This window comes from Scheffersomyces stipitis, chromosome 4 (genome assembly GCF_000209165.1).
Source record: "Scheffersomyces stipitis CBS 6054 chromosome 4, complete sequence".
NCBI classification, from domain to species: Eukaryota; Fungi; Ascomycota; class Pichiomycetes; order Serinales; family Debaryomycetaceae; genus Scheffersomyces; species Scheffersomyces stipitis.
This window is the reverse complement of record NC_009044.1, coordinates 981,004-1,006,640: the sequence shown is the minus strand read 5'-3', so window position 1 is coordinate 1,006,640 and position 25,637 is coordinate 981,004. Positions and strand designations below refer to the sequence as shown.

Below are 25,637 nucleotides of genomic sequence, written 5' to 3'. Positions count from 1 at the left end.
TTACCAATTAATTACCACTGGTTCTTTATTTAATTACAAATACCATTCTAGATAAAATTCTAGTTGTAATTCTAATTCTATATTCTATAATTCTATAATATCAATACCCTTTATCTTACTTTGTCCAATCTCCAACTTAGCACTTTTGGCACCAAACTGGATTGCTCTCTTAGCTTCATTTCTGACCCACTCCAACCCCAATCTACTGGCCAATTGCCGCAATATATACTTTCTTATAGGCTTCATAACTATTCGGGGTTCCTTCTTCTTTTTGCTTGTGACCGATTCAAAGCTGTAGGTGAATTTAAAATTTGGCTCTATCTCATTGATCACCATGCTGATAAACTTCTCATCCAAATATGGATAGCGCAATTCTTTACCCCAAGAAGAGATGACCCTGTCGTCACGGCCAAGATTTCGACGATGAATGATGTCGATGTCGTGGACCAACTCCGAAGAAAGCTGCTTGTAACATTCGCTAATTTGCTCTTCACTGGACTCAGGAGTGATTACAGTCAGAAATATCGCTTCATGCCTGGAATACCCAGCAAATAATTCATCTGCTCCCAAGCCGCTGAACAATACTTTTGCAGTTGACTTGTATTCTGAATCCCTTTTGATATACTGGCACTCATTTTTCAAAAATTCTTCATATGAGACATCATTTCGTGTCAATTCAACCATCTCCATACAACCAATGTTTGCGGAAGCAAAATAGAATGCTATTGCAATCGACATGTCCATCTCAGTATTGCACGGATACATAAGATTGCGCACTCGGTGACGATGAAGTAGCCAATCTTTGTAACTAACATTGATTTCAACCAAGCGAATGTTCAACAAGGTAAGGTCATTATACTTTGAAGCAATATGGAACCACGATTTCTTGCTCAATTCACGATCAGGAGACGACGAAGCGTCTTGATTTGTGCGAGGGTTATCAAATCCTACTGTCAATAGATCAACATTGTATCTCTTATGATGATTCTTTTCCAAAATGTTTTCGCAGATAAGACCGGCTATCACAGAGCAATCTAGTCCACCGCTGAATAGAATAGCGAGGGTAGCAGATTCGTTGTGATGCAAAGGGTAGATTGCTTCTTGTCGTACCAACGTGCTATTCTTAAGACAACAGTAGACTTTGTCCAAAGCACTATTCTCATTAGCACAAACATCGTAGTTTAATGGAGAGAAATGGAGGGACTTGTCATTGCTGTATTCTTCAAACATTTCTGAGTACAAAAATGTCCGCAATTCTAAATTATTCAAATCAACTTTGTAGATCATATTTGCACATTCAATAAGAGTTGAATCCGATAATGAACTAATTGTAAGTCCACTATCTTCAAGTGAATATGATAATGCTCTTCTTCCGACGCAATCTCTTCCGAAGTAGACGACGTTGTGCTTAATGTCATTGAGAACAATAGCAAACTCTCCGGTAAGCTCAGACAATGTTGCAAGTACAGCCCTCTCATCATCTGAGTCACACTTCAACTTATCCTGTAAAGTATTCATAATGAACAGAGTATCATTTCCTTGTAAGCATTGTTCATTATATAACTCTCCATTGAATTGCAATATGAAGCGATCACGCTGAACGGGCTGAGACTGAAAAGGTTGTCTCAAGGAGAGAATAGAACTAAATGTACGATAATTCCAATTGCTATTCTTGAACTGAGTGTAGTTCAAGTAGTCAGGACCTCTACTAGAGACCTTATATACTAAAGACTCGAAAATGTCCATGTTTTCCAATTCTGGAGAATCTTCCTTCTCTCCAATAGTAAGCTCATCGATCTGATTTTGGATTTGTTGAAGTTGAGCGTTCTTTTCAAACTTTGCCAACTTGACGTTATTTTTGATTTTGGAAATAATACCATGCAAATCACGCAACTTTTCTACATTATTCAACTTCTTGATATCCAGCTCAGACAATGGCTGCAAGATATGGTCATTCTGGATGAATTTCTCTATTTCTGTAGAGTCGTTAGATTCCCAAAAATGCGTTTCTGGGAAAACTCCACTGGGTGATCGTACATTGAGTTCAGGAAAACATGAAGGTACAGTAAACAGCAAGTAATTCGGTGTAATTGAACACAAGATCCCACACATTGGAAGCTGACTGGTTGCAAAAAGAGTAGGGTCGACTTCATTCTTTTCAGTCCATTTTTCTAAGTGCATATAGTCGATGACATTACACAAAGGCATACAAAGCAGATGGTTACAATCTGATGCAAATAGTTGAAGGGATGAACTATCGGAATATATATATATACAAAGAAGCAAACGTGACAACGAAGTAAAATAGAATGACACGAAAGAGCTAATCTCACCACGAAGTGTATTTTCGCCCCGGAAGTGGGAAGCATTGTTCGGGATTAAATTTTAAGATAAAGATAACGTTGATCAACTGGCCTGAATTACTCTGGTGTAAATAACTGTCTTCTGTAACAATAGTATACACATTCCAAGCAATTGTAATTGTACATTTAAATAGTTCTATTACTAGTGTCCTATATTTATTTTAACCGATGCTGATATGGCCCTTTCCGTGTTCTCTAAGAAAAGTCTGTAACAGATTGCTCTTGTACAAACGGAAGATCAGCTTGAAGTTTCCTGTAGGCATGCCCCCAATGAAGAGGCGGGGAATATTATCTTCGGACGAGTATTCATCGTCGTCTTCATTGTCCGGGGTTGAATATACCAAGTCATTTTTTATATTACCAGAGCTTGTTCCGGAAGGAATTGCCTTTATGTCCAAAGACTTGAGGTAGCTAGCAATCTTTTTGTAGTCCGGATGTCTGAACAAATCTACAACCTTTGGTTCTGGGTGGATATTGATATTCATGAGAATAGTTTCTAACTTTTTCTGTTTTGGAGATTCTGGGTTAAGTGAGAGAATAATGACTGGGTTGACGGCAAAGATCTCTTGCAAGTCCTTTTGGGCAGTGATCAGTGAGTCGTCATCATCATCGTCATCGTCATTCTCATCCCCACCTACATTGTTGCTACTATTGTCGTTGATTTCAGAGTCCTCGGTATCTTGTTGCTTCTTGATCTCTGCATTGATCAAATTGTCTACTTTATCCGACAAGGACTTAGAATCAGCATCAAATTTCATGTAGTTATTATCAGGGTTCGTAGTACCAAGGTGGTTGCTGACTATTTTGTCCGACACCAATCTGTCTAGAAGTTCTTTTTCAGAATTAAGTATCGAAGAGCCTGCGGCCCTGAAATTCTCGTTTGAAATCGTCTTTGGACTGTTGTTGAAAGTATATGCAATGAAATTGAAGATGGCAACTATGGAAACGATAACGAACACTATGGTTATGGCATAGTTTAACGTTCTGCTTCTCATTTGAATATTAGCCTTTGCAGAGTTGGTCTTGGAGTCCAACTCCTCATCATCCTTAGAGTTTTCTGGGGTAGATGCTACTTTTTCTATATCATAGTAGAAGGACGTCTTGTTGTGACTGCTTCTGCGTTGGTGTGAGTCTGACATTTGCTTGTAATGGGTATATATATATAATGAATGTGCTGGAGGCGGTATTGGGCTAACTCTAACAATATGGTGCTAATGTGGAAATGTGAGATAACGAATTGTGAAGAAAGGGGGGTGAGCTATGCGTTAACGGAAATAAAGAAACGAAAGAACTACGATAAAAAGCAGTCTCAAAATAGTTTCCTATCGATCGTAGTGAACTTTCTGGAGATTGTTCAATCAGGGCATACTTATATATTTATATGTTGGAGAGAATGTACACATTGAGATTATCTAATTAATGTTAAACGCCTGGGTGAAAATAATAAGAAAAAAAAGTGCAGCTCACAGTACATAATAAAATTATTGTTTGTATGTAAAGCCAGTGCATTCGTATGTATGTAGGAAGCAGCGGGTATTTTCTAGGAAACGACTAGAAAGGGTCACATGAATCGAAGGATGAAATCCCCAAACAGTGTGATTTTCTATGGCTAGACGGTCGGGCAAGAATAGCCTAGCCAAGAAACAATGGGAGATGTTTATTTGAGAGGTCTATTTGGTTAAGAATTATCATATGGTTCTTTACTGAAATGATTTATCGCAGCTATTTTTAACACTTTTAACACAGCTTAATTGTAGCCGCCTGGGCGCACTCTTGCTTTAGCAGCAGTTCTAAAATCTCACGCTCTACAAGCCTCCGTAGGAATGCTTGTAATTGTCCAGAGTTGTTGAACGTTGCGCCTCGACTTTGTCCGTCGCTAACCTGCCCTAGACATTTGGAATGTGTACCGATCTCCACAACTTTTATAAGTTGGAGACATTCTTAAGATTTCGTCTCGAGTTAGGAGCACTAAGAATAGTTAGATGCCCTATTGTGGAATGACTATCCTTAGCGTAGCCTTCCGCCTTCGGATCCGTAGTGTACGGATCTAACTAAATCTACTCCACATTTGGACGCGGTCTCGCGATTAAAAAGCTGAAGTGCTTTTAGACCGCACGTAAAGTCATGTTTACAAAACCAAATCCGTATAAGATAGTTCCATAAAAAGTCACGCGAGCAGTTGTTATTTTAAAGACTTTTCCAATAGCTCTTGTGTACATATCTAGCACAGTTGAAAAGAGGAGAAAACCGCAGAAAACCTTGCGACAATGGTGGGGTAGACTTCGTCGACATATGATCCTGTAGTTGGTCCAGTTGAGGAAAGAGGCATATTGAAGCGATGTTGAAGAGAGAGAAAATACAGTCACCTGGCTTGCACATACCCGAACCAATATGCTAGAGCGATCCACTGACCCAGCAACAGTTAACAGTCTGTGGGGAAATTAGCTTGGTTGCCTGGGTTGAGATACTTCAGATTCGTAAAAAAAAGTAGTCGTAAAAATAAAAAGCTTGACTATCGAGTGAGACTTATAATGCGTAAAAGCACCAGTGCAGCACAACCGCAACATTCCAAATACTCACTGCGGGTCCTCAGACGACGTTTAAACCTGTCTTTCATCGTACTTACGTCCTAGGCAGCAATGAATTCTCTTGAGATATCACAAGTTAAATTGTGAAGTTATAATTATGTGGGCGGGACAATTTTTTAGCGAGAGATCCCATTTTGGGGCTGAAAATACGACTATCTGATAGGTTGTTCTAGCCTTTTTCAGAAACGCACAATTCCAGCCTCCTAAAATATTTAATTTTATCGGCGAGGTAAAAGTTTTCATGAAACCGAGATGACATCCTCTGCATTAATCTTAAGTACTAGATAGTAGACGATTTCTCTTTGTTGTTGTTGGAAATGAAGCAATTTCAGGGATAGAACAATACGCGAACTGAAATTCCAACTGTCCCTAACCTGAGCTACTCTATCGCACCAATTTTCGCATCAACTTACGTTCAATCCCTGCATAAGCCAACAATCACGACGGAAGTATTTTCAGATGCCCTTACCGGGAAGCTGCATATTGAAGAAGGAAAATGAACGTGGACTCTAAACTGTACATTTCAGATGCTGAAGACAATAACCGAAATAGCAGCAAAATTAGAATACAACCGTAGTCAACAGCAACGTTATCATTTAATATAATAATCTGTCAAAATGCGGACATCTATTGTTTCATCTCTTGTCAGATGTTTTGAGTGATGAAACCATACAGAAATAGATGAAATCAGGATGCATACATGGCAGGTAGGTTTATTCTTTGATTATTGGAGCATTCGTATTTAACGAAACCAAGTTACGTTGTTCAATACAAACCGTGTTGCAATATGGCATGTCTTAATTATGTAAAACTCTATAGCATATTTTCGTATTGAAGAGAGTTGCTGTGTAGTCTGATCCTATAGTATAAAGCAGTGGTAGATGTTACCTTCTCTGCAACGCTAGGTATATATCGATATTCCACCAGATAACCACCCAGACAAACATCAGTAGACAAACATCAGTAGGCAAAAAGTGGAGCCAGGGGAGCATGAATTGAACTAAAGCTAGAAACTTTGCTAGGAGAAAAATCTTGAAGTAACAACTAACACCAGAGATTCAGACTCCAAATCTCTAGATACTTGTGAATGTCTCACACATGGGGCTCCTGTCCACACTAGAAGATTTACCTACAAAATGAACTTAAGGTACAAAATTCTGTTTCGAAGTGCGCGAACTTTATTCATCTCTACAATTCACAGTGCACAAACTCAAGAAAAAACATACAGGATCAAAACAAACAAATTATACATACATAGTTATCAGACTTTCTCCTGCAACAGATGCCTAGGATAAAGAAAGAGATGGCCATTGATTTGGGAGAGCCGTTGCCTTTACCATACAAAACTAGCAAGCCAATACTCTCGCTGGTTCAAACTGCTCATAAACTAGAAGACGAAGATGAAACAGCTGTTGAAACCAAAACATTCAGACACCAACGAAAAGTCTCAGACAATATACGGAAGCCCATAAGGCTTGAAACAGGTAGAACCACATCAAAAGCCAACGACGAGTTGCGAGATCGACTTTTAATGAGAAGCCAGGAACATTTTGATTCCAACGAGAAAATTACCCCAGTTTCTAGAACGGTTACGTCTATACGACGGGACCTATTGGACATAGAAAGATTACTCAAGACAGAACGCGAGCAAAGTCTCAGCAGTTTACAATTGGCCAAGCTCGAGTTAGAGCTGGTACTAAGTGTTTTGAAAAAGAAAGAAATTGAAAAAGAAGAAGACGAAAAAAACGATGTAGAATCAATTCAAGATTCGAATGGAGATGAACAACAACTAAAAGGGCCTCTGGGACAAGAAGCTTCAGCAGAAAGGTCGACAGAGGTCTTTGAAGCTTTGGAGCGACTTCAAAAGGGCAGTGTACAAAAAAGCAGAAACAAAAACAGTCACAAGTTCAGCATTGAGTTGGACTATCAGTACTTATTTGTGGCAGCAGTCATACTTGTGGTATTCCTCATTTCCTCGTTTGTAGTATCGGAGCTCAGCTATGAGTACTGCTACTACTTCTGTTAGACAATTACCTCTACTATGTATTAATATGTGTAAAATATCCAGAAACTAGAGCTATATACAATCTGGCAGTAATATACAGACGGATCGACATGTCGAAGCATCGAAGTTCGAGACCAAACAAATAGATTACTCATCGTAATCGTTCTTGGGAGGAGCAGCAGCCTCACTGTTCAAGTACAAATCGATAGCTGTTGAGAAGACAGCGAAACCAGCACATCCCACCAACGCAGCCTGAGGACCAGCCTTGATCGACAAACCGGCACCAGTGATACAACCAGCACTTACCCCGTTGTAAATATCATGCTTCGCTCTCAAGCTCTCGATAGAACACTCAACTCCAGAATAAACCATCCCTATATAGCCAAAGTTTCTGGCCGACGAGTATGCTCTTCTCCCCATATCTGTGAATTGTAACTTCATCTGTTGCTTGAAAGGCAACTCACTGATGTGTTTGACAGCTTCCGATCCCACCGGAACATCATAGGCCATCGAGGCCATGAACAACCCAAAGAAACCACCCAAAGCGAAGCCCGAAACACCAGCCATAACCGTTTTTCCAGGACATGACTGCATGAACGCTACCATTCTCTTAGCACCCTCTTCAGCCTGTTCCTCCTGGGACATCTCACGGATGCCCTTTGCCGGTGGTGCTGGACCAGAATACACTCCGAACATTGGAGACTATGTTATATGTGTTTGGGCGTGTCAAGACACTTGAGAGAGGTTGTGAAGTGGCTAATAGACAATCGCTTGTGGAGCTTAACTGCCATAGTTAAGAAGCACTGAAATTTTTCGGATGGAGGAACAATGTCGCAGAACAAGCACGACAAAGTGAAAAGGAACAATGTCGTCACAGCTCTGGTTTGTTAGGAGTTCGCACTCCTCCATAGAGGGACACAGACCTTCACTGCAGTAGAAACATAGAGAGTCATCTCTAGAGACATTCAAATCAGGAAGTAAGCTATTTTCATCGAGAGAGGGAAAGTCAACAGACCCCTCTTTTCGGCCTCCCGAGAATGAAGTCGACGAAGACGTCGACGCGTGGCACATGAGCACCCCCTGCGCCCTTGTAAATTTAGATGTACGTCCTCGTATACCTTTCGCTAATATATTGGCGCATTCAACCATACGATCATGAGTCGGAAAAACTCGCGTTCGGACACACGAGCCCAGCCTTCATGTATGACGGAAAAACCACTCCAGTCATGAATCACGCTACTTGATCACACTGTTGCGCAGTATCATCACGAAACCTGCATATAACAACATGTGTCTCGATAAGAGTATAGAGCTGGAGTAGTGGTTCCACCCGATAACAGAGAAGCCTGTTTAAACCTGCTTGACTCACAAATGAATCAGACGGCCAGTTTCGGGTTTAGATGGAAATGTGCCACTAGGAGTTGACGTTCTCTTGACTCATATACGCCTACGAGCTGGGGGCGATTAGCCGAATGCCTTCATTTTCTTCTGCGGAGCGGAGACGCTAGCAGCACAAATTACCGTGGTGGGAGACATTCACAATCCTGGCTAATTTGGTGATGTCATTAGAGGGGAGAGAAATCTCATTCTGACACACACTTCTGGTGTCTAGCATCTAGTATTGTCCTCTCTCGTACAATATCACACTCTCATGGTAGAACTCAATCCGCTTTCTCTTGTAGCCCGCTCATACAGTGGCCCTAGTAGCCCGCTCTCAATACCGAGTAGCCTCAACTTGCGTTCCACCACATTGTCGAGACCTGGACTCACACCTTGGGATATCCCCATTGGCTGGGATTACTGTGGGGTGGCAGATCTCCGCTTGCGGCAGTTTGGTGGGTGAAATGGCCACTGTCATTTCTTTTGCAATTCGAGGGGTTCCCTTCTAGGCGATGGTAGTGGATTGACAAACCTGCTGGTGGTGGGATTGGGTGCTCTGGAGCCCGTGCCGCAGTACTGATGGCAGGAGAAATAGTAGTCGCACTACCAGCCGGAACTTCTCCGATGTGGAGTGACTTGTTTGGCTTATTTTCTGCTGCTCTTGTGCGACATTTCCCAAGTGGAGTATTTTTCCTGTGGGCTACTTCCTGTATTCTCCTTAAGTGCATCGCATCACGATACCAATGAGGAGACTTTTTCTGGGGCCATGTCATGTTCCCTATTGTTTACGACGGCAATTCACGAATAGGGGACGAATAATATAGAACGATGAAATTCTTGGGCGTAGCCAGAATGTGTCGGTTCCTTTACCTGCTACGGATTTGAGGGATTTAGCCTGGGTTGGCTGGTTTTCTGTGGTTGCATCATTCTGATGCGGCGCAGATATATAGTTGCAAATTAACTATGCGCCCCAGCAATATAAATAGTCTAGTTTTCCCACTGGTGTGTAACTACTTTCACTTTTCTTTTCTTCACTACTGATCAACACCAAGATCTAACCAAACAACTCTCATATATATATACGTCTCCTGCTGTATATATATATTTACAAAGGCACCCTGTCGCTGTTACACAACTACAACTACTTCATATAACCCTAATCGACCATGGCCAGAGCTAAGAAGTCCAAGGATTCGCAACCATTGGACTTGAACAACTGTCAACCATTGGAACACTTGCAACCCGTTCCTAAGACCAGATCTGCTTCGATCATCTCGGTCGAGTCAACCGACTCTGAAGGTGGTGTCGTCGAAGTTTTGGCTCCTCCTCAAGTCAGAGAATTTGATGACTTGACTGCTTTTGAAGCTTTCGTCAGAGACGAAACATGGGACAACGATTTTGACTACTTCCACGGTCGTCTTAACTACTACCCACCTTTCATTATGAAAGAATGTCACGATAACTTGGACAAGATCAAGCCAACCGCCAACAAGAACTCGAGAAAGTTCAAGAGAAACTTGCAACACCATGTCGCCAGACACTTGATCAAGGACTTGGAAAAATGTTGCGGTTACGAATTGCATATGGATAAGTTCGACACCATCGAAACTCCAAACAGAATCACTTGGAAGTTTAAGGACGAATCCGACCATGGATTCTCCAAGGAAGAAGAAGACGAGTATAACAGACACTGGAGATTGGAATTGTCGGTTTCTTGTAACAACGAAAACCCAATGGTTGAAGTTGACTACAAGGCCATTCCAATCTAGTTTTATTTTTCCTTTCCTTAAATCTCCGATGAAGTGACTAGACTTCATTAGATTTATTTCTACTTGTTTGTCTTTTACGAATGATAATTACGAAATTTACGTTTACGCCGCTCATGTTTATATGTTATTATGAGATATACGTCATTGTATATAATTGAATTGTAGCAGTTTGTAGGTATTCGTAGATACCAGTTGGTATAATTTGCTGATTTATTCCAAAGTCCGGTTAGGGGGTTGTACGATTTGTCTGGACATGTGACCCTTCCAAAAATGGAGCAATCGGAATCTACCCCAAGATTGTGGGGATGGCACAATGCCCAAAATTCAAAAAGGGTGAACAAAAGTTAGATTGGAGCCCCTCGCTGTACCCGGATCAAGCCTCGTATCAGTATTACCTCATAGGGGCAGTTTTTCAAGTCCAGAGAAGAAATGCTAGTCCGATTTCTAGGCTGTATTAATATTACCACGTAGATTTCTGGTATGGCTTAGTAGTGTTTACGGCTTTGAAGTTTTGAAGTGGTTTCAGCTTCTAGCCAAACTGTCATATTGGGGAGTGGTGTTGACGTAATTGTTTACATATTCTTGTAGATTGTTAGTTATGAATCGTAAAAGTTCAGTCGACTCGTTAAGCAAGACACTTATACTGATATTATCCATGGTTGTCTGGCTGATGAGTCCGGGCAATGAGATCAAGAGTCTCAAGAGATGTTCCACTCCATATACTTTGCTTTGTGTTTCAGTTGTACTATTGATCAAGTTTTGTTTCAAGAAGTTGAGATACTGAAGATTCTCGTATTTGTACAAGAGCATAAGACTTAGCGACTTGTTGAAGTACAACTCCAAGCCCATGATAATCTCTTCAAGAATGTCTTTCTGTTCTTGCTTCACTAGCTGTTCTTGTCGATAGTCGGAAAAATCCCGTAACAAAGTGGATATAGGCTTGGAACTGGGCAACTCCACAATTTTCCGATCCCGGGTAATATACTCCCAGTCGTTGATCAACAAGTACTTCAACTCTTTGTTGAACTCGAGATTTATCAAGGAGCTCGATTTCTTGCTCGATTGACCTGATGAAACTTTCTGCTTTTTGGAACTGGAAGCTCCATTCTTCCCATCTATAGCGACACTAGACTCACGTTTTCGTCCATTTCCACTTCCAGCAGCAGCTCTTGGACCAGCAGTGCCAGAACCGGAACCGGAGCCAGCAGAACCGGCAGTAGCAGATGGAGTCGAGGAGGGTGTTGGTGTTTGCTTTTTAGTTGCTGCTCTCTTTCTCTTATTCAATTGGTCTAACTCCTTCTTCTTGAACTTATTCTCTTCGTTATACTCTAAGATTCTTTCAGAAGTAACCCATTCGTCCCATTTCGAGTTCCAACCCTGGTAATGGAGCAAGTACGTATTCTGGCTGAGCAAGTCGACCCACTTGGTCAATTTGGGGTTCTCTTCCATCGACTCTTTCTTACCTTCACTGTTGAGTACGTGAGAGTCGTTTGCTCTACGCGTCTTGAGGATTTTGGCCTCGTATATTAAGGGTCCATGGTAGGCGTACACCACGGCATTAGGTCTGAACTCTACCGACATTTCAAAGATTGAGAACGCTCGGAGGTGAAGCTATATCAGAGATAAGTGTTGGAATATAAAATGATCTATCAACGTCGTATTGCTTGAATGTACGCTACCTGTGACTTGCCAGATCGTAGATACTGAACTCTGATTCGGGCATATAGAGTTTTTTCGGAAGTCGCGAAACTTCGCGCATTGGAAAGTTCACTTTGCTTCTCTATACTGACTAGATTGGTATATATGTAGAGTTCCTGGCATCTCACGACATTTTGTCTCCTACCAGTGGAATATTGTCCCTCTCACTCTCAGCCGATTATCGCACGGTCTCATACGATGTCGTTTTTTCTGTCCTTGTTTTGGCTCTCATTATGTCTCTTTACATTCTGCTCTTTCCCACAAGTTATTCTCCTTAGCATCTACAGCCATAATATCAAATCGTGGTCGAATATCGTAGAGAACGGATAGCCTTAATGTACATATGTGTTTCTAATCACTGGTATCATTCTCTAACATTCTTTATATCTTTCTCTTCGTACATAGCAAAAACTCGTATCTCCATAAATGTCGCCATGTCGTATTTTCTTGGTGTCGTCTACACCTAAGAAATTCACCTTAGAAAAAATTCCTGAGTCTACGCTCACTGAACTAAACATTGGATGTTACCAATCCTACTTAAACACTTCGATGGCGAAACAGAACACGATAGCATCAGTTTAAAACATCCAACCATCCTAGCCAGACGCGCCCGAAAACGATCTACTATTTCCGCGTTTCGTCTTTGACATTTTACTTCTTATCCAGGTCTAGTGTCTTAACAACTATTGGATCTTTTCATCATACAACATCAAAAGTGCCGCAACCTATCAGAGCTTTGACCTACGCTAGACCTCATCATCACATATCATCCTATCTAAACTCATCATCTTTAATCTCATATAGTCTTATCCAGACCACCTGTTTCATATCTTTATCTAGACTCTGTCTATTTAGCATCTTAAAAGTCGTTTTAACTACATCTGCATCTCGAGCAATCTAATGCCATGGCCCAGACGACATCCTCTAATATAGTAGGCGTCCACTACAAAGTGGGCAAAAAGATTGGCGAAGGTTCATTTGGTATCATCTTCGAAGGTATCAATATTCTCAACAACCAGCAGGTAGCAATCAAATTTGAGCCGCGGAAATGTGAAGCTCCGCAATTAAGAGACGAATATCGCTCTTATAGAATTCTCAACAACTGTGACGGAATCCCTCAGGCGTACTTCTTTGGCCAGGAAGGTGTTCACAACATTCTCATAATCGACTTGTTGGGCCCCAGCTTAGAGGACTTGTTCGACTGGTGCAACCGCAAGTTCTCCGTCAAGACTGTAGTCCAGGTGGCCAAACAGATGATTCAACGCGTGGAAACCATCCACGAAAGCAATTTAATATACAGAGACATCAAGCCTGACAACTTCTTGATAGGAAAGCCCGGAACACCACAGGCTAACCAGGTGTACATTGTGGATTTCGGCATGGCCAAGCAGTATCGTGACCCCAAGACTAAAGTTCACATCCCTTACAGAGAGAAGAAGGCATTGAGTGGAACGGCCAGATACATGTCTATCAATACGCATTTGGGTAGAGAGCAGCTGAGACGTGACGACTTGGAGAGTTTGGGTCATGTGTTCATGTATTTTTTGCGAGGGTCACTTCCGTGGCAGGGATTGAAGGCTCCTACGAATAAGCAGAAGTACGAGAAAATCGGCTTAAAGAAACAGACGACGTCTATTAACGAATTATGCTACGGCTTCCCGATTCAGTTTGCACAGTATTTGACATATGTGCGGAACTTGAAATTCGACGAAACTCCTGATTACGGCTACTTGGTCGGCCTTATGGATAGGGCCCTTATTTCGCTCGGTGTAGAGGCTGATGGCCACTACGATTGGATGGATTTAAATGGCGGTAGAGGATGGGACGCGGCCCTCAACAAGAAGGCCAATCTCCACGGGTATGGAAACCCCCATCCTCCAGCACATAGGCGACAGCAGCAATCCCCTGCCCATGCACATCAGCAACAACAGCAGCAGCAACTGCAACAGCACACACAACAGCAACAACTACTGCTGTCACCTGGACAACAGAGAAATGATCAGAACTCGAAGTTGTTATCGCTTTCACAACGCAACGGGCGTAACTCTCGGTCCAAGCTGCTTTCTTTCGGCAATTACAACTCGATCACTCAAGATAGTCGCAATCATCAATTTATGAATAACGCCGGTAACCCCCATGCAAACATCATCAACAGCAACAATGTCCTGTACAGTAATCAGGCACAAGCCTACCAGCAACAGGGAATGATTCCAGTGCGTGATGACGGTGACTTACATTCCGACACCTCGAGTTTCAACGAAAGAAGAAAGAAGGGCCGGAGTTGTTTGACACGGGTGTTCTGCTGCTGTTTAATATAGAAGCTATAGATAATCGCCAACCGAAACAAAACAAACAAAGTGCCAATATAATAGTGTGGTCGTGCTCGAAATCCAATATAGCACCAGTATAATTAGTACAAATATTACTACAAATCCTATATATACCGCATCAAAGTTCAGTACATATGTCAATGAACTGGTGCTTTGTTTACAGCCCCATCACCACACTATTTCTATTCTATATTCTATATTCTACATATTTCTTGTACTTTAAACAACACCGGTAATAATATTATTTTACCTTGCTATTATTGTTTACTCTTCGTAGGTTCTAATTCAAGTTTAAGCCCTTATGTACAGAAGTGACAATCATTCTTTTTCTCTTCCGCGCCCTAGCCACCTTCCCAGATCCAGAATTAAGAATGACAGACTTCTTATCGTGGCCGATCAGCGAAGAAGCTCATTGGCTGGTGCTGGTCGTCTATGTTCTATTAAAGCATCATGCACATAAATCACCATCATCAACTTTTCCATTTACTTTCCTTTCAGCCACGGCTTAACCCGCTCAGCGGCTAACGTGTGAGCAAAACAAATTATAATTATTTTTTGTGCTATTTGCAATTCAGATCCTCATAATGTACTATTATTTTTAGTTAGACTCTAATAAACGCCGTTGGTCATATGTATGAACAGCCCTACTGTTCCTGCTTGTGAGTATATATACCGTAATTATGCCCAGGAAACGTAATGGCCTCAGGGGGAAGAGTTCCACTTCAGAGCCTTACAATCGTCTGGTACGAAATTCTTCCAGGCAAACCAAAATTATGTCCACCCATAGACTCGAAGATGAAGAAGATCAATTATCACCAAGAAAGATAAGACATATGGACAATTTGTCGTCCTCAGACTCAGAATCGGTGATGTCTACCTCTGACAGCGTCGACCCTGCAACTGGCAGCACGGGTAGCACCACTGTCTCCAGATCTGGCAGCACCGTAGGACTGGCGTCTGTTAGGTCAAGAAGAGCTTGCGAAAGATGCCGTCGTCGAAGAACGAAATGCACTGGAGAACATCCATGCGAAGCTTGTATTGCTTCAGGGAACGAATGCTTGTTCCCCAGGAAGCCAAAGAGAATTATGGTGTTCGACACTGACATTGAACAGTATCAATCAAAGATCGAGACATTGGAATTGGAAATTGAAAAATTGAGAAAGGTGCCTGACACTGACTATGACCACAAGGCAGACAAGTTGACTCTTTCAATTTTGCTAGGTTCGCCTTCTTGTGAAATGGTATGTTGGAACTTGAACGAATTTACCATTGCCAACAAGGGAATCTTTAGCGACATAACTGTGAGTCCTGATTTCTCTACTTTTAGAGAAGAGATGTCTTACAATTTCTTATTCGGCAATGTTTCCAGGGGCAATGTTGATATGGATTCAATTAAGAATTTGAACTACGATACTCTTATGCTGTTATACACCTACGTGGTTTCATTTATTAGTTCGGGGTATATGACCGTTGACCACGAGAACTTCGAAAAGAAATGCACCAAGTATTTCGAAAACGGTTTGTTTAAACCATCAAGTGTTAATTTCAAGACCAAAGTTGATTACTTTTTCTTGAAGGTTTTGGCCCTTATGTCACTTGGCGAAATTTACAGTCCATTATATGTCCTTGGAGAAAGTAACGCACCCGAATTACCAGGACTCAAGTATTTCAAAATAGTCATCAAGTATCTTCCATCAGAATTTAGCTTCTTCGGCAATCGTGATGTCAACGACACTTTGGAAATAATTGAATTATATTGCTTAATTGCAATTTATCTAAGAATTTTGGATAAAAAGATTGCTTCGGTTCTGTTTACATTGCATGCTTTACAATTGTGCATTTCATTAAATTTACACAAGGACAGACATCTTAGGAGTTATGAAATTAACGAGAAACCCCAACATTATATCAACAGAGTTTGGTGGGGAACCTTTTGCTTGAACAGATTCTTCAGCTCAAGAATTGGACAACCCGTGCTTGTCAGCATCGACACAATAAGCAACAACGCGTTATTCGATGCCCCTCAACTTGCTCTTGAAGCAAATAATTCTGTCAACAGTAGTATGAAATGCTATATTGAATTGTCTAAGATAGCGGACACAATTACAAATGAGCTATATTCAACATCATTCAACAACAAACAATATCTACAATCCATCTTGTCTATCATGGCAAGGCTTTTTGACTGGAGTGCCAATATTCCCGAAAGTTTAAAATTGTCATTTCCCATCAAAGAAACAGAGCCAATAAACAGATTAAGCTGTTCATTGTATTTGAACTATTTACATCACATCTACCTTACTTGCATTCCTATACTATTGAATTTTGCAAAGATGCAAATAAGCACCTACTTCAAGTTAAATCAGTTGATGTACAATCCTCTCGTTATAGATGATCTTCCAAAAAACATCAGCAGGATTATTCAGTCAATCATAAATAGTGGGCACCTAACCATGCATATTTTTAAGGCTTTATACAAAGGGAAGTTTGTTCGGATTTTTGGATTCACAGACATTGATTATCTTTTCAGTTCATCATTGATTTATCTAATTTGCATAATTTTGAGAATTGATCTGACTAATGAAAGGAGCCATATTTTTCAAGAGCAATTGGAAAACTCTATGGATTGGTTGAATCAAATGCAAAAAGGGGGGAACTTGATTGCAAGGGGAAAGCTTAATCAAATTGTTTCATTGGTAGGTAATCTCGAGCCAATGCTACTTGATTTGGGCCATAATGTTTTGATACAAAATCTCAAGAAATATAAAGAAGTCCGAACCCCAACAAAAAGATCACCACGCTCCAGTCACTCTGAAGGTTCACTGATAGTTAAGAACCAAATTCCTAGCATTTTTACGCATATGGAAAGGAGTGTCGGATCGTCAGAGTCACTTAATAAAGATTTGAAATCCAAGCAAGCGTCATCTTCCAATATTGTTATTTCCTCAATTGAACTGGACCAAACTGAGATAGTCGATAATCACAGTCTATTCTCCTGGGATATGTTTAACAATCAAGATTTTCCAATTAGTCAACAGATAATTGAAAACCAAGCACATTTTAGTCCAGTGAACAACGATGACTTAAGCATTTTCGATTTTTTTGAATGAGAAGACGAAGTGAATTTATAAATTTACTATCGGCGCTTAATTCATTGGAAACGTTATCATTATAGAAGCCTATTTATGGATATTCAAGGCGAACGAGGACTTAGATGTTAAGTTAGAATTGGTTCGGTTTATTGCAAAAGTTGCAATATGTAATACGAATTTAGAAATCAAACAGCAAGACTGTTTTTATTTACATAGACATTATGTTTTCCGTAAGGCAACACGAAATCAATATAGACAATAAATAAAACTAAAGTACAGTATGAAGCCGAAAATTTAGTATGTGCGTCTGGTCAAATCATTTCTCTTCGGATATTTCGTATGACTTTTCCGACTTCTATGTATTTCATTCTTAATTTAGATAAATTTATATTTTATCCAGGAGGTTGTGGTCCAGAAAGGAAGACTTTCTACTGCTGATAAATCACTATTCGAAATAGGATAAATAAGCGGATAGTAGTTATGTTATTTACTTCATTTATAGGTTAAGGTACTGTTTCTTGTTTAATCTATTGTCATGTCCACAAATTTGGGTCGACAAAGAAAATAGCAGTTGTTGATTTTCTACCGAGTACGAGAGATTTCTTATTGGGAACACTTATAGGAGGCATTTATTTTCCCTGGAATCTTTTTGTTCGACAAGAACCCTTACCGATAGCAAGCGTCTATTGTCCGTTGGTGGTTTATAATGTGCAATTTATAATTTATGCTTTGGATGAAAATTTTCATGGCAAAAGCAAAATTGCTGAAGCTTTAGGCTATCACAACTTGTCATCATAAGTCTAGGCTTGCTTGAAAATACAATGGTTGGATTTACGAGGACTAATATGCTGATAGTTGCTGCTCTTAGTAGATTTGTCGCATTAATGTCGAAAATGAATACGACATATGGGGGCAAACTACATGCATCCAGATTATTTATCTCCTGTACGAGCCCTGGCTAAGATGGCAAGAGAGGGGAATGAGATAATGAGCCAATGACTCCACGGTCACTTAGTTCCTCTGTCATGATTCCATAATCAGTATCCTGGAAGAGATGTAAAGATGGTTGCACTACTTGGTTATTGGTATTTCTCAATTTATAAATGTTTCATTAAGCGTGATAGATTATGTATACGTATATAGGTGAAAAGCGAAGAGATTCGCAACCAGACCCAGAGCAAATATCACTTAGCGTCCGATTCAGAAGATACACTGCCAAATCTAGATCTAGCACCCATCTCATCGTCATTCAAGGAGTTGATACTCATACTTCTCTGTTTGATAGGAATGGTATCCTTCTGTTGCTCACTCACTTCTTTCTTAGACATCCAGTAGTGGTTATTGGATGCGGAGTTGGTGTAACTGTAGAAACTTCCTGTATTGACCTGACTAGCACCCCCGTAGTGGTGGGTAGTCTTGCCTCCGTTAATCTTGGAGTTGATCCTGTTAAAAATTCCGTCGAATAAGTCCGGCATTGCTATAGAAGAATAATATGTATGAGTTAGAAAAGTGTTTAACAAAAAGTTGTCTATCAACGGGGATAATTCTCTTTATATAGTTCCACCATCTCGCTCAGAATAATCTAAAACGTGAATCGAACTATTTCTTCGAGAAATTAATAATGTCATACTAAGCAATTTGTCAAAGCGGAGTAACATCTAATCCCTCAGAATGATGGATGCCATGATACAAAGAGTGATTCTGGAACTTCTGCCGAAAAGGGGTGAGATGGCTGAAAAAATACAAGGAGGAGATTCATTGTGGAGTACGCGATTATGTAAGATGCCATCCCCACAAGATTTTGCTTTGTAACTATAGATTTCCCATTGGAGGGTCTAAGACTTCCCCCTTCCCCAGAGTTTTTCTCAGATTAAGAGGAAATGACTCCGATGCTAGAAATGAAGAAATAGCTTCGTTCGGAGTATTAGAAACTGATGCGTGAACCTGTCCGCAGCTAAAGATAAGCCCGGTAGTTCTTACTTCTTAGTGTTATCAATATATGAATTGTATCCACAAGATAAGCGTAAAACTGACCCTGATCGATTGTCCCTTTGCATCTAGATGAGACATGCAATAATAGTCATGTCTAGTCTAGATATTTTTACAACTCTGTCAGTATTCTCTTTCGAGATTCTCGGAACTTTTGTAACTTACGGGTGAACCTACAAAACTGTGAGCTTTGGAGCTAGTTTACTATCGATCTCTTTAACGAATCATAATTATTTTATTATTACTGTTTAAACTAACGAGTTCCACGAACTATTACGCTTTCTTTTCTGAGTCAACAACGTAGGAAATGTTTTCAACAGAGTCCCCGAGATCGTCGCTTCCTGAGGTATTATGCAAGCCGATTAATCTTCCAGAAGCGTCATGTTCTTTATCGAACTTCTCAACTTCATCATTCTTAACCTTGACAACAGTATGTCCCCTTTCACCGTTTTGTAAGTCATAGAAGACTGTTCTGTGCTGATATCCTCCAATCTTGGGGATGATCTTAGCCCAGACAAAGTAGTACGCAATACAGAGAAGATAGATACCAATAGTGGTGATAGCATATGTTGCGTAGAAGAATGAAACATCAGAACCCTTCAAGGAACCACCCTTTGGAGGAACCCAAGCCATGGCAATGACAAAAAGATAGAAAAGAATGTTAATGATGATGATAGGCAATGGAACCCACCATCCATTTGGTTTCAAACCAGCTGCCTTTCTTTGCTTTCTCACGAACAAAAGACCAACAAATAACAAGATCTTGAAGAAATAACCAGAGTAGGAACCAATGTCAACAACGAAGTTGTATGCATCACCAGCTGGTGGAGCAAGCAAAACAATCAAATTGACGACATAAGTGATAATGACTGGCAACAAAGGAGTACCAAATGGTCTGGTGGTAGTCCAGAGACGAGGATATGGAAGAACTCCTTGTCTTCCACATTCTCTTAAAGCTCTAGAGTGTCCCACAAAGACAGCTAACAAGTGCCCCAAAGCGGAAAGCGCAACAAGAACATCTAAAGCTTGAGTTGCAGCTCTGGTACCAAATACATTTGTAAAGAAAAGGGAGGCAACCAAGACACCTGACTTCTTAACTGAAGCGAGGCCGCCAGCACCAGCATAGAAAGTAGTAATAAGCAAAATATAGATGAGGAAAACAAGAACAACGACTCCTGGAATGAAGAATCTAAACAAGTTCCTAGTCTTCTTGGGATTAGATTCACCAACAAGTGCGAAGACGTAAGCGGTACCACCGTACGAGAAGGAAACTTTGATGATGGCATTAGCAATAGCGTTACCATCTGATGTAGTACCATCCCATGCATTCTTGAATATGTCATGTGGGTTATTGACTCTGGTGCCTCCACCCAATACAACAAATCCAGTAATGATAACGAAAGCAATGAAGACCATCTTCACAAAACCCAACAAATTGGCCAACTTAAGAGAAGCCTTAGGGTGAACAGCAGTCAAAATAGCAACGAAAGAAAGAATAGCAACACCAATTCCTCTTTGCTTCCAGGTTGTTGGCTCCAAGTCACTAGCAGCAATGACATAAGTTCCGAATGCAACAGCAGAAGACACCGAGAATGACAAAATCACAGATACAGCAGCGTATGCTGTTGGAACCAAATAGTCTGGCTTAGGGAAAGCTTGTTCCAAATAAGCTACATCACCACCGTTTCTTTTTCTGAAGTATGTAGCAAATTCGATGTAGACGAAAACTTCAAAGAGAGCAATGATGAAACCAGCAACCCACAAGACGTAGGAGGCACCAACAGAACCAATAGAGTTCAAGACACTTGCAGGAGTCAAGAAGATACCAGTACCTATGATACCTTGAATAACCATATAGAAGGCAGAAACATAGTCTAAGTTGTAACCTAATGGATTTCTTGTTTCGACTGGAGCACCAGCATCATTTTGTTGATCTTCATCGAGATCACTATCAAGATCCCTGTGGATGGCGGTAATGTCTTCGTCGGTACCAAATACCGGCTTCAATACTGACAGCAAATAATTCGTAATAGCCATGCTGATTCGTCCTTGCTTCTTACTAGCTGCTATGTAAAAAGTTTCCGGACATTTGCGGGAATAGCTGCTGACTTATATATGGTTCAACATTGGAGCACCAATACTTCCACCAACTTAGTTTTTGCGTTAACAAGCTTTACATTGTCTGTAATTTAGATTCAAATAGGGAATGCGGAAAAGGCTGTTGCAATCCTCAGCCACAGCAAGTGCATTCTGATACATTCGGCAAAGTATAAATTGATAAGCGCGCAGACAGGTTTTTTCGCAACCACAGTTTCTGTCTTGGTACTCTCTCAAGGATAAGAATTTCTTTCTCCTACATAAAGGTTCCAAGGGTATGTAATGCATGGGATTTCACCAGTCACCTAAAACTCCACCACCACAGCTGCAGGTAGGGGCCGTCGGAGAGTTCAGACTAAATGTCAGCAATCATAATTGCGGCTATTTACTATCGGGGGAATGTAATTGGACCGACGCCGCAATGGGAACGACCGCTATGATCTTTCTTCTCTAGTCTATATCTAAAGCGCATCTTCAGAAACTTCTACTATAGTTTATTCAATGATTCCCTAATTGGAAGCCGTTTCGTCACGGCAGCATATCGCTATCAAATCCACTGAAAGAATTTTTCCGACTACGCCGGTATTTTCTCCGTACGCCTGACAATGCCAGTAAGCGAACTGTTATCAGATTCCGTCCTAATAAATCCACAGGGCATTTTTCTTGCCTCTATTGCGTACAGTGTGGATGTATTTTTCATAATTGAGGCTGCTTCCACACATGTCTAATTTTGCTGGTATGGAAAATAACCAAACCCTCGGAGACGGCTGATATTACTTTCATAGTTGTATCACCATTGTTGCTTTGGCAGTTGCATACGAATATTTACGAACTCCTAGGTGGGGATAAGCAAAACTAACTTAATCAGGGATGCTCCACAGTTACAGTTTTCCTCTTTCAGAATCATAAATGTATTTATACGCTAATTTTGTATAAGGAACTGTAAAAAAACTGAACTATTAAATTCAATTACTCAAGAAAATGAAGTAGAATATATAAAAGCAAACAAAAAAAAGAAATCAGGACAATATGACCAAACAGTAGTGTTTTCCCGTAAAGTGTAGTGCAATAGATTTCCGAAGATGAGAATCAACCAACAATGTATTTGATCCTGTTCCTGGTGCTGGTTGTGTTGGCTGAGTAGATACTAGAATTGAACTATGTATATGGAATATGTGCATACATCGTTATCTGTAAGTATGTCCCTTGGCATAGCCATAGTGCACAAATCGTTTCGAAATTACCAATGCTCTTGCCATGTCTGGAGTAATCACATATGAAAAGAACAAGAAAAGATCGATAAATGAGAAAGAGGAGAAATTATTGCCTAGAAATGACGATATACATATGCACCACAATTATTCTTGTCCAAATCCAACGGTTTCTTCCACAGCCAACGTCAATTTCTGCTTCAAACTCTCGTAGTCATTGTATGGAGGTAAATCAACTCTGTTGAAACATGTATGCGACTTCGGTAATTGATTAGGTTCACCAGCCTTTTCAATTGTGAATCTTCTAGGACCGTCACTACCTTGCAAGTCCTTGAAACCATTGACAGGGATTCTTGAGGTACCGGTAGTGAACTGCAATAATCTTGCTTTCTGTTCAGAATCCCATTCCTTAATGCATTTCCAGAACCATTGAATTACTTGGTCGCTTTCTTGGTATCCTCTATAATCAGTATGCTTCTTCCAATCTTCAACGTCAATCTCAGCCAAACCACCAATCAACAATTCCAATTCTCTTTCGTCAAAAACGTTGACTAATTCTTGAGGAATCAACTCGTTGAAACCATCAATGAATGCCTTAAACTGCTCTTCGACTCTCTTGGAAATCTTCCATTCCGAAATGAATTCCACGTACTCGTGCTTATTTTCTTCGGTGACTTCAATGTCTCTTCCACCGGGTTTCAAGTCTACTTCTACGATTTCACCAAATCTCTCATCCTCTGCACTGAACGTCAAGTCTAAGACATCGGTGATATCGTTGTCTAGGATCCACTTTAAGGACCTGTAGAACTCTGCGTCAACACCTTCCATGTCTTGCAAGATGACCTTCTTGTGCAACATCATCTTGTATAAGGCTCCGACAAAGAAAGCGTCCAAGAAACGTCTGTGGAAGACACCTAAGCCAACAACTCTACCAATAAACTTGAAGTAGTTCAAATGTTCAGGATTAATAGCTGAGTTAGGGTTAATTTGCAAAGTGTAGTTATCATGCGAGGAGTATTCGAACAAACAGTAGAAGGGGTTGAACATGTCGTGCGACAACAAGAAGAAGAACTCACGAGAAACTCCACCATAATCAAGACCTTCTTCTCCATCGAACTTGATCATCAATCTCTTTTTCAAATCTTCTGGAGTCTGTCTCATAATCTCTTGGTAGGAATCCTCGAATATATGATCTCTTCTAACCTTGATATGACACTGTCCTGGCAAGATTCTAAGAGCTGGCTGCGATCTGAAGTAGATAACCTTTCTTCTGAAATCACGTTTATACTGAGGAACGTTCTGATCTAAGGATGAAGGTAACCTAGGATCGTCCCATGTAGTCGTCTTGGTGTTGTGATCAACGAAATACACTCTAGCCGTGTTGGTCAATCTCATTTCCCAACCAGAAGGCAAAGGACCTAACTGACTAACTGGCTGCTGTTGAATAGTGGTATTAGGTCCAAAAGTACGGATATATTGCTGTCTTCTGGGGTCGACCCAGGTGGTGGTTCTTGTGTTGTGATCTACAAAGTATGGTCTGCCTTCGTTCGTGAAACGTTGTTCCCAACCACTGGGCAACTCGCCCAAACCAGATGTGGTAGCGCCAGTAGCAGCCATGGATACGGCAGCAGCAGGGCTTACAGGGGTGTTAGCCCCGGTTGCATTTACGGTTACATTGCCGCTAGTTACGGTACTGGAAGCGTTGGTGATGTCTGGAGACTGGGGGGTTTCTCCTGGTAGAGTTCTTCCACGATGTTGTCTTCTTTCTGCTTCTGTTGTAGATTGTCTCTGTTGGCCTCTTTCGGACTCCGTCTGTTCCAACGTTGGTCTCTGCCAGGTTGTTGTTCTGGAATTATGGTCAACATAGTAGGTTCTGCCAAAGTTGTCGGTTCTACGTTCCCATCCTGGAGGCAACCTTCCGTACTGGTCTTCAAAGGACGAGTACTGTCTGTTGGCAGAGCCAGAGCCTGCAGATTCACCGTTAGCAGTGGAAATAGGGGCACCAGCAGACGAGCCGTTGGATCCAGTATTGTTTCTAGAGGATGTCGAAGCTGAAATAGGAGGAGCCAGAGAGTTTGGCACTGAGTTTGAGGTTGGCCCAGATCCAGAACCGTTGGTTGCGGAAGAGCCGGCAGCGGATCGAGAGTGGGAGATAACGACGATGATTTTGCCGGACACGGCCAAGTTCTCATTGGACTTCTTAAGGTCTCTGGTGATTGTTTCTTCTGAATTGGACAACAGGAGATCAATGACATCGCCGATACGAACATTGACTACTCCAAGGAAGCCCTGGTCTTTCTTCTTGAACTTTTTCTGGTCAAACACCTGGATAACAAGGATGGAGTCTTCAAGTGCGGTGAAGTTGAATGATTCGTTCCAGTAGGGGTTGAGGGTCTTTTTGGCGGTCTTGGTTGTTTTCGTCTGCGATCCATCTACAGTGATAACAGCGAAGGGATCGGGTTGCCGAAACACGTCCCGTTTGTAGAGCGACTCGGCAGCAACTACCTTGACATTGATAGGGGTAGTTCTGGCCGACATGGGGACGGGTTTAATGGATCAGTAGAGGAAGGCAGTATGGAGGTGGGTAGAGGTGAATGGTGTTAGAAAAAGACTGTAGAAATGAGAAATCGATTATCGAAAAAATCCACTGGGCGTAGTATGGAGGACTGAAAATGTGAATTAATGAGGAATAGCGGTTAATGGGAGAGAGAGGTGAAATAGAGGGAAAAGTTCGAGTGCGAAATTGAAAAACGGGACAGAAATAGTGCGAAAATTAGGAGGTGCAGCAGAAGAGAAAGCCCGGTTGATGATTTATTGTCGCAAGGATTGACGTCCAAGTATTGTGCTCTAGACGTCAGGATTGTGTAGCTTATAGCATGATATGTCATTAGACTATATGGTATCTTTTCGAAGTTTTCCCGGTTTTGTATGTTAATTCTATATTATGGTGCTCCTTCTCTACGAGATTCAGTAACTTCCTGAGCTCACTAATCACCGCGAATGAATAATGGTTACAAAAACTTAGTCATTCTACGCATGCCGCAGATTTCAGACACCATCATGACATGGCACAATACCGAAGAGTAACGGTCATCATGCTGCGGCCGGATAGATT

The 25,637-nt window shown here is 41.1% G+C and overlaps 9 protein-coding genes across 9 annotated transcripts; 4 read left to right on the top strand and 5 right to left on the bottom strand. All coding sequences in view use genetic code 12, as the record gives it.

The window, feature by feature from the left end:
• Positions 1 to 84: 84 nt before the first annotated feature.
• PICST_35948 (glucosamine 6-phosphate synthetase and asparagine synthase-like protein) lies at positions 85 to 2,112 on the bottom strand (the record flags this gene model as incomplete). The annotated part of the gene is made up of 2 exons (XM_001384110.1): positions 85 to 2,023; positions 2,072 to 2,112. 2 exons carry the CDS (start codon positions 2,110 to 2,112, stop codon positions 85 to 87), a joined length of 1,980 nt encoding a protein of 659 aa, XP_001384147.2.
• A 412-nt stretch (positions 2,113 to 2,524) lies between these two features.
• PICST_31521 (predicted protein) lies at positions 2,525 to 3,502 on the bottom strand (the record flags this gene model as incomplete). Its single annotated transcript, XM_001384109.1, has 1 exon — positions 2,525 to 3,502. One exon carries the CDS (start codon positions 3,500 to 3,502, stop codon positions 2,525 to 2,527), a length of 978 nt encoding a protein of 325 aa, XP_001384146.2.
• A 2,752-nt stretch (positions 3,503 to 6,254) lies between these two features.
• Positions 6,255 to 6,977, top strand: PICST_31520 (predicted protein; the record flags this gene model as incomplete). Its single annotated transcript, XM_001384462.1, has 1 exon — positions 6,255 to 6,977. One exon carries the CDS (start codon positions 6,255 to 6,257, stop codon positions 6,975 to 6,977), a length of 723 nt encoding a protein of 240 aa, XP_001384499.2.
• A 6-nt stretch (positions 6,978 to 6,983) lies between these two features.
• On the bottom strand, positions 6,984 to 7,922 carry PICST_83663 (predicted protein). Its single transcript, XM_001384108.1, has one exon. The coding sequence runs from the start codon at positions 7,650 to 7,652 to the stop codon at positions 7,104 to 7,106; it is 549 nt and encodes a 182-aa protein (XP_001384145.1). The 5' UTR covers positions 7,653 to 7,922; the 3' UTR covers positions 6,984 to 7,103.
• A 1,460-nt stretch (positions 7,923 to 9,382) lies between these two features.
• PICST_83546 (predicted protein) lies at positions 9,383 to 11,651 on the top strand. The gene has a single exon (XM_001384461.1). It carries the CDS (start codon positions 9,503 to 9,505, stop codon positions 10,103 to 10,105), a length of 603 nt encoding a protein of 200 aa, XP_001384498.1. The 5' UTR covers positions 9,383 to 9,502; the 3' UTR covers positions 10,106 to 11,651.
• Positions 11,652 to 12,708: 1,057 nt separating this feature from the next.
• YCK1 (casein kinase I) lies at positions 12,709 to 14,354 on the top strand (the record flags this gene model as incomplete). Its single annotated transcript, XM_001384460.1, has 2 exons — positions 12,709 to 13,930; positions 13,991 to 14,354. 2 exons carry the CDS (start codon positions 12,709 to 12,711, stop codon positions 14,119 to 14,121), a joined length of 1,353 nt encoding a protein of 450 aa, XP_001384497.2.
• Positions 14,355 to 14,906: 552 nt separating this feature from the next.
• On the top strand, positions 14,907 to 17,243 carry PICST_31515 (positive regulator of PUT genes; the record flags this gene model as incomplete). Its single annotated transcript, XM_001384459.1, has 1 exon — positions 14,907 to 17,243. One exon carries the CDS (start codon positions 14,907 to 14,909, stop codon positions 17,241 to 17,243), a length of 2,337 nt encoding a protein of 778 aa, XP_001384496.2.
• A 2,334-nt stretch (positions 17,244 to 19,577) lies between these two features.
• MUP1.2 (high affinity methionine permease) lies at positions 19,578 to 21,143 on the bottom strand (the record flags this gene model as incomplete). The annotated part of the gene is made up of 1 exon (XM_001384107.1): positions 19,578 to 21,143. A coding segment is annotated over one exon (1,566 nt), but the record flags the coding sequence as incomplete, so codon positions are not given.
• A 1,109-nt stretch (positions 21,144 to 22,252) lies between these two features.
• PICST_65602 (predicted protein) lies at positions 22,253 to 25,098 on the bottom strand. The gene is made up of 2 exons (XM_001384106.1): positions 24,634 to 25,098; positions 22,253 to 24,573 (listed from the first exon to the last, which is right to left on the bottom strand). The coding sequence occupies exons 1-2, from the start codon at positions 25,058 to 25,060 to the stop codon at positions 22,670 to 22,672; spliced, it is 2,331 nt and encodes a 776-aa protein (XP_001384143.2). The 5' UTR covers positions 25,061 to 25,098; the 3' UTR covers positions 22,253 to 22,669.
• Positions 25,099 to 25,637: the final 539 nt, after the last annotated feature.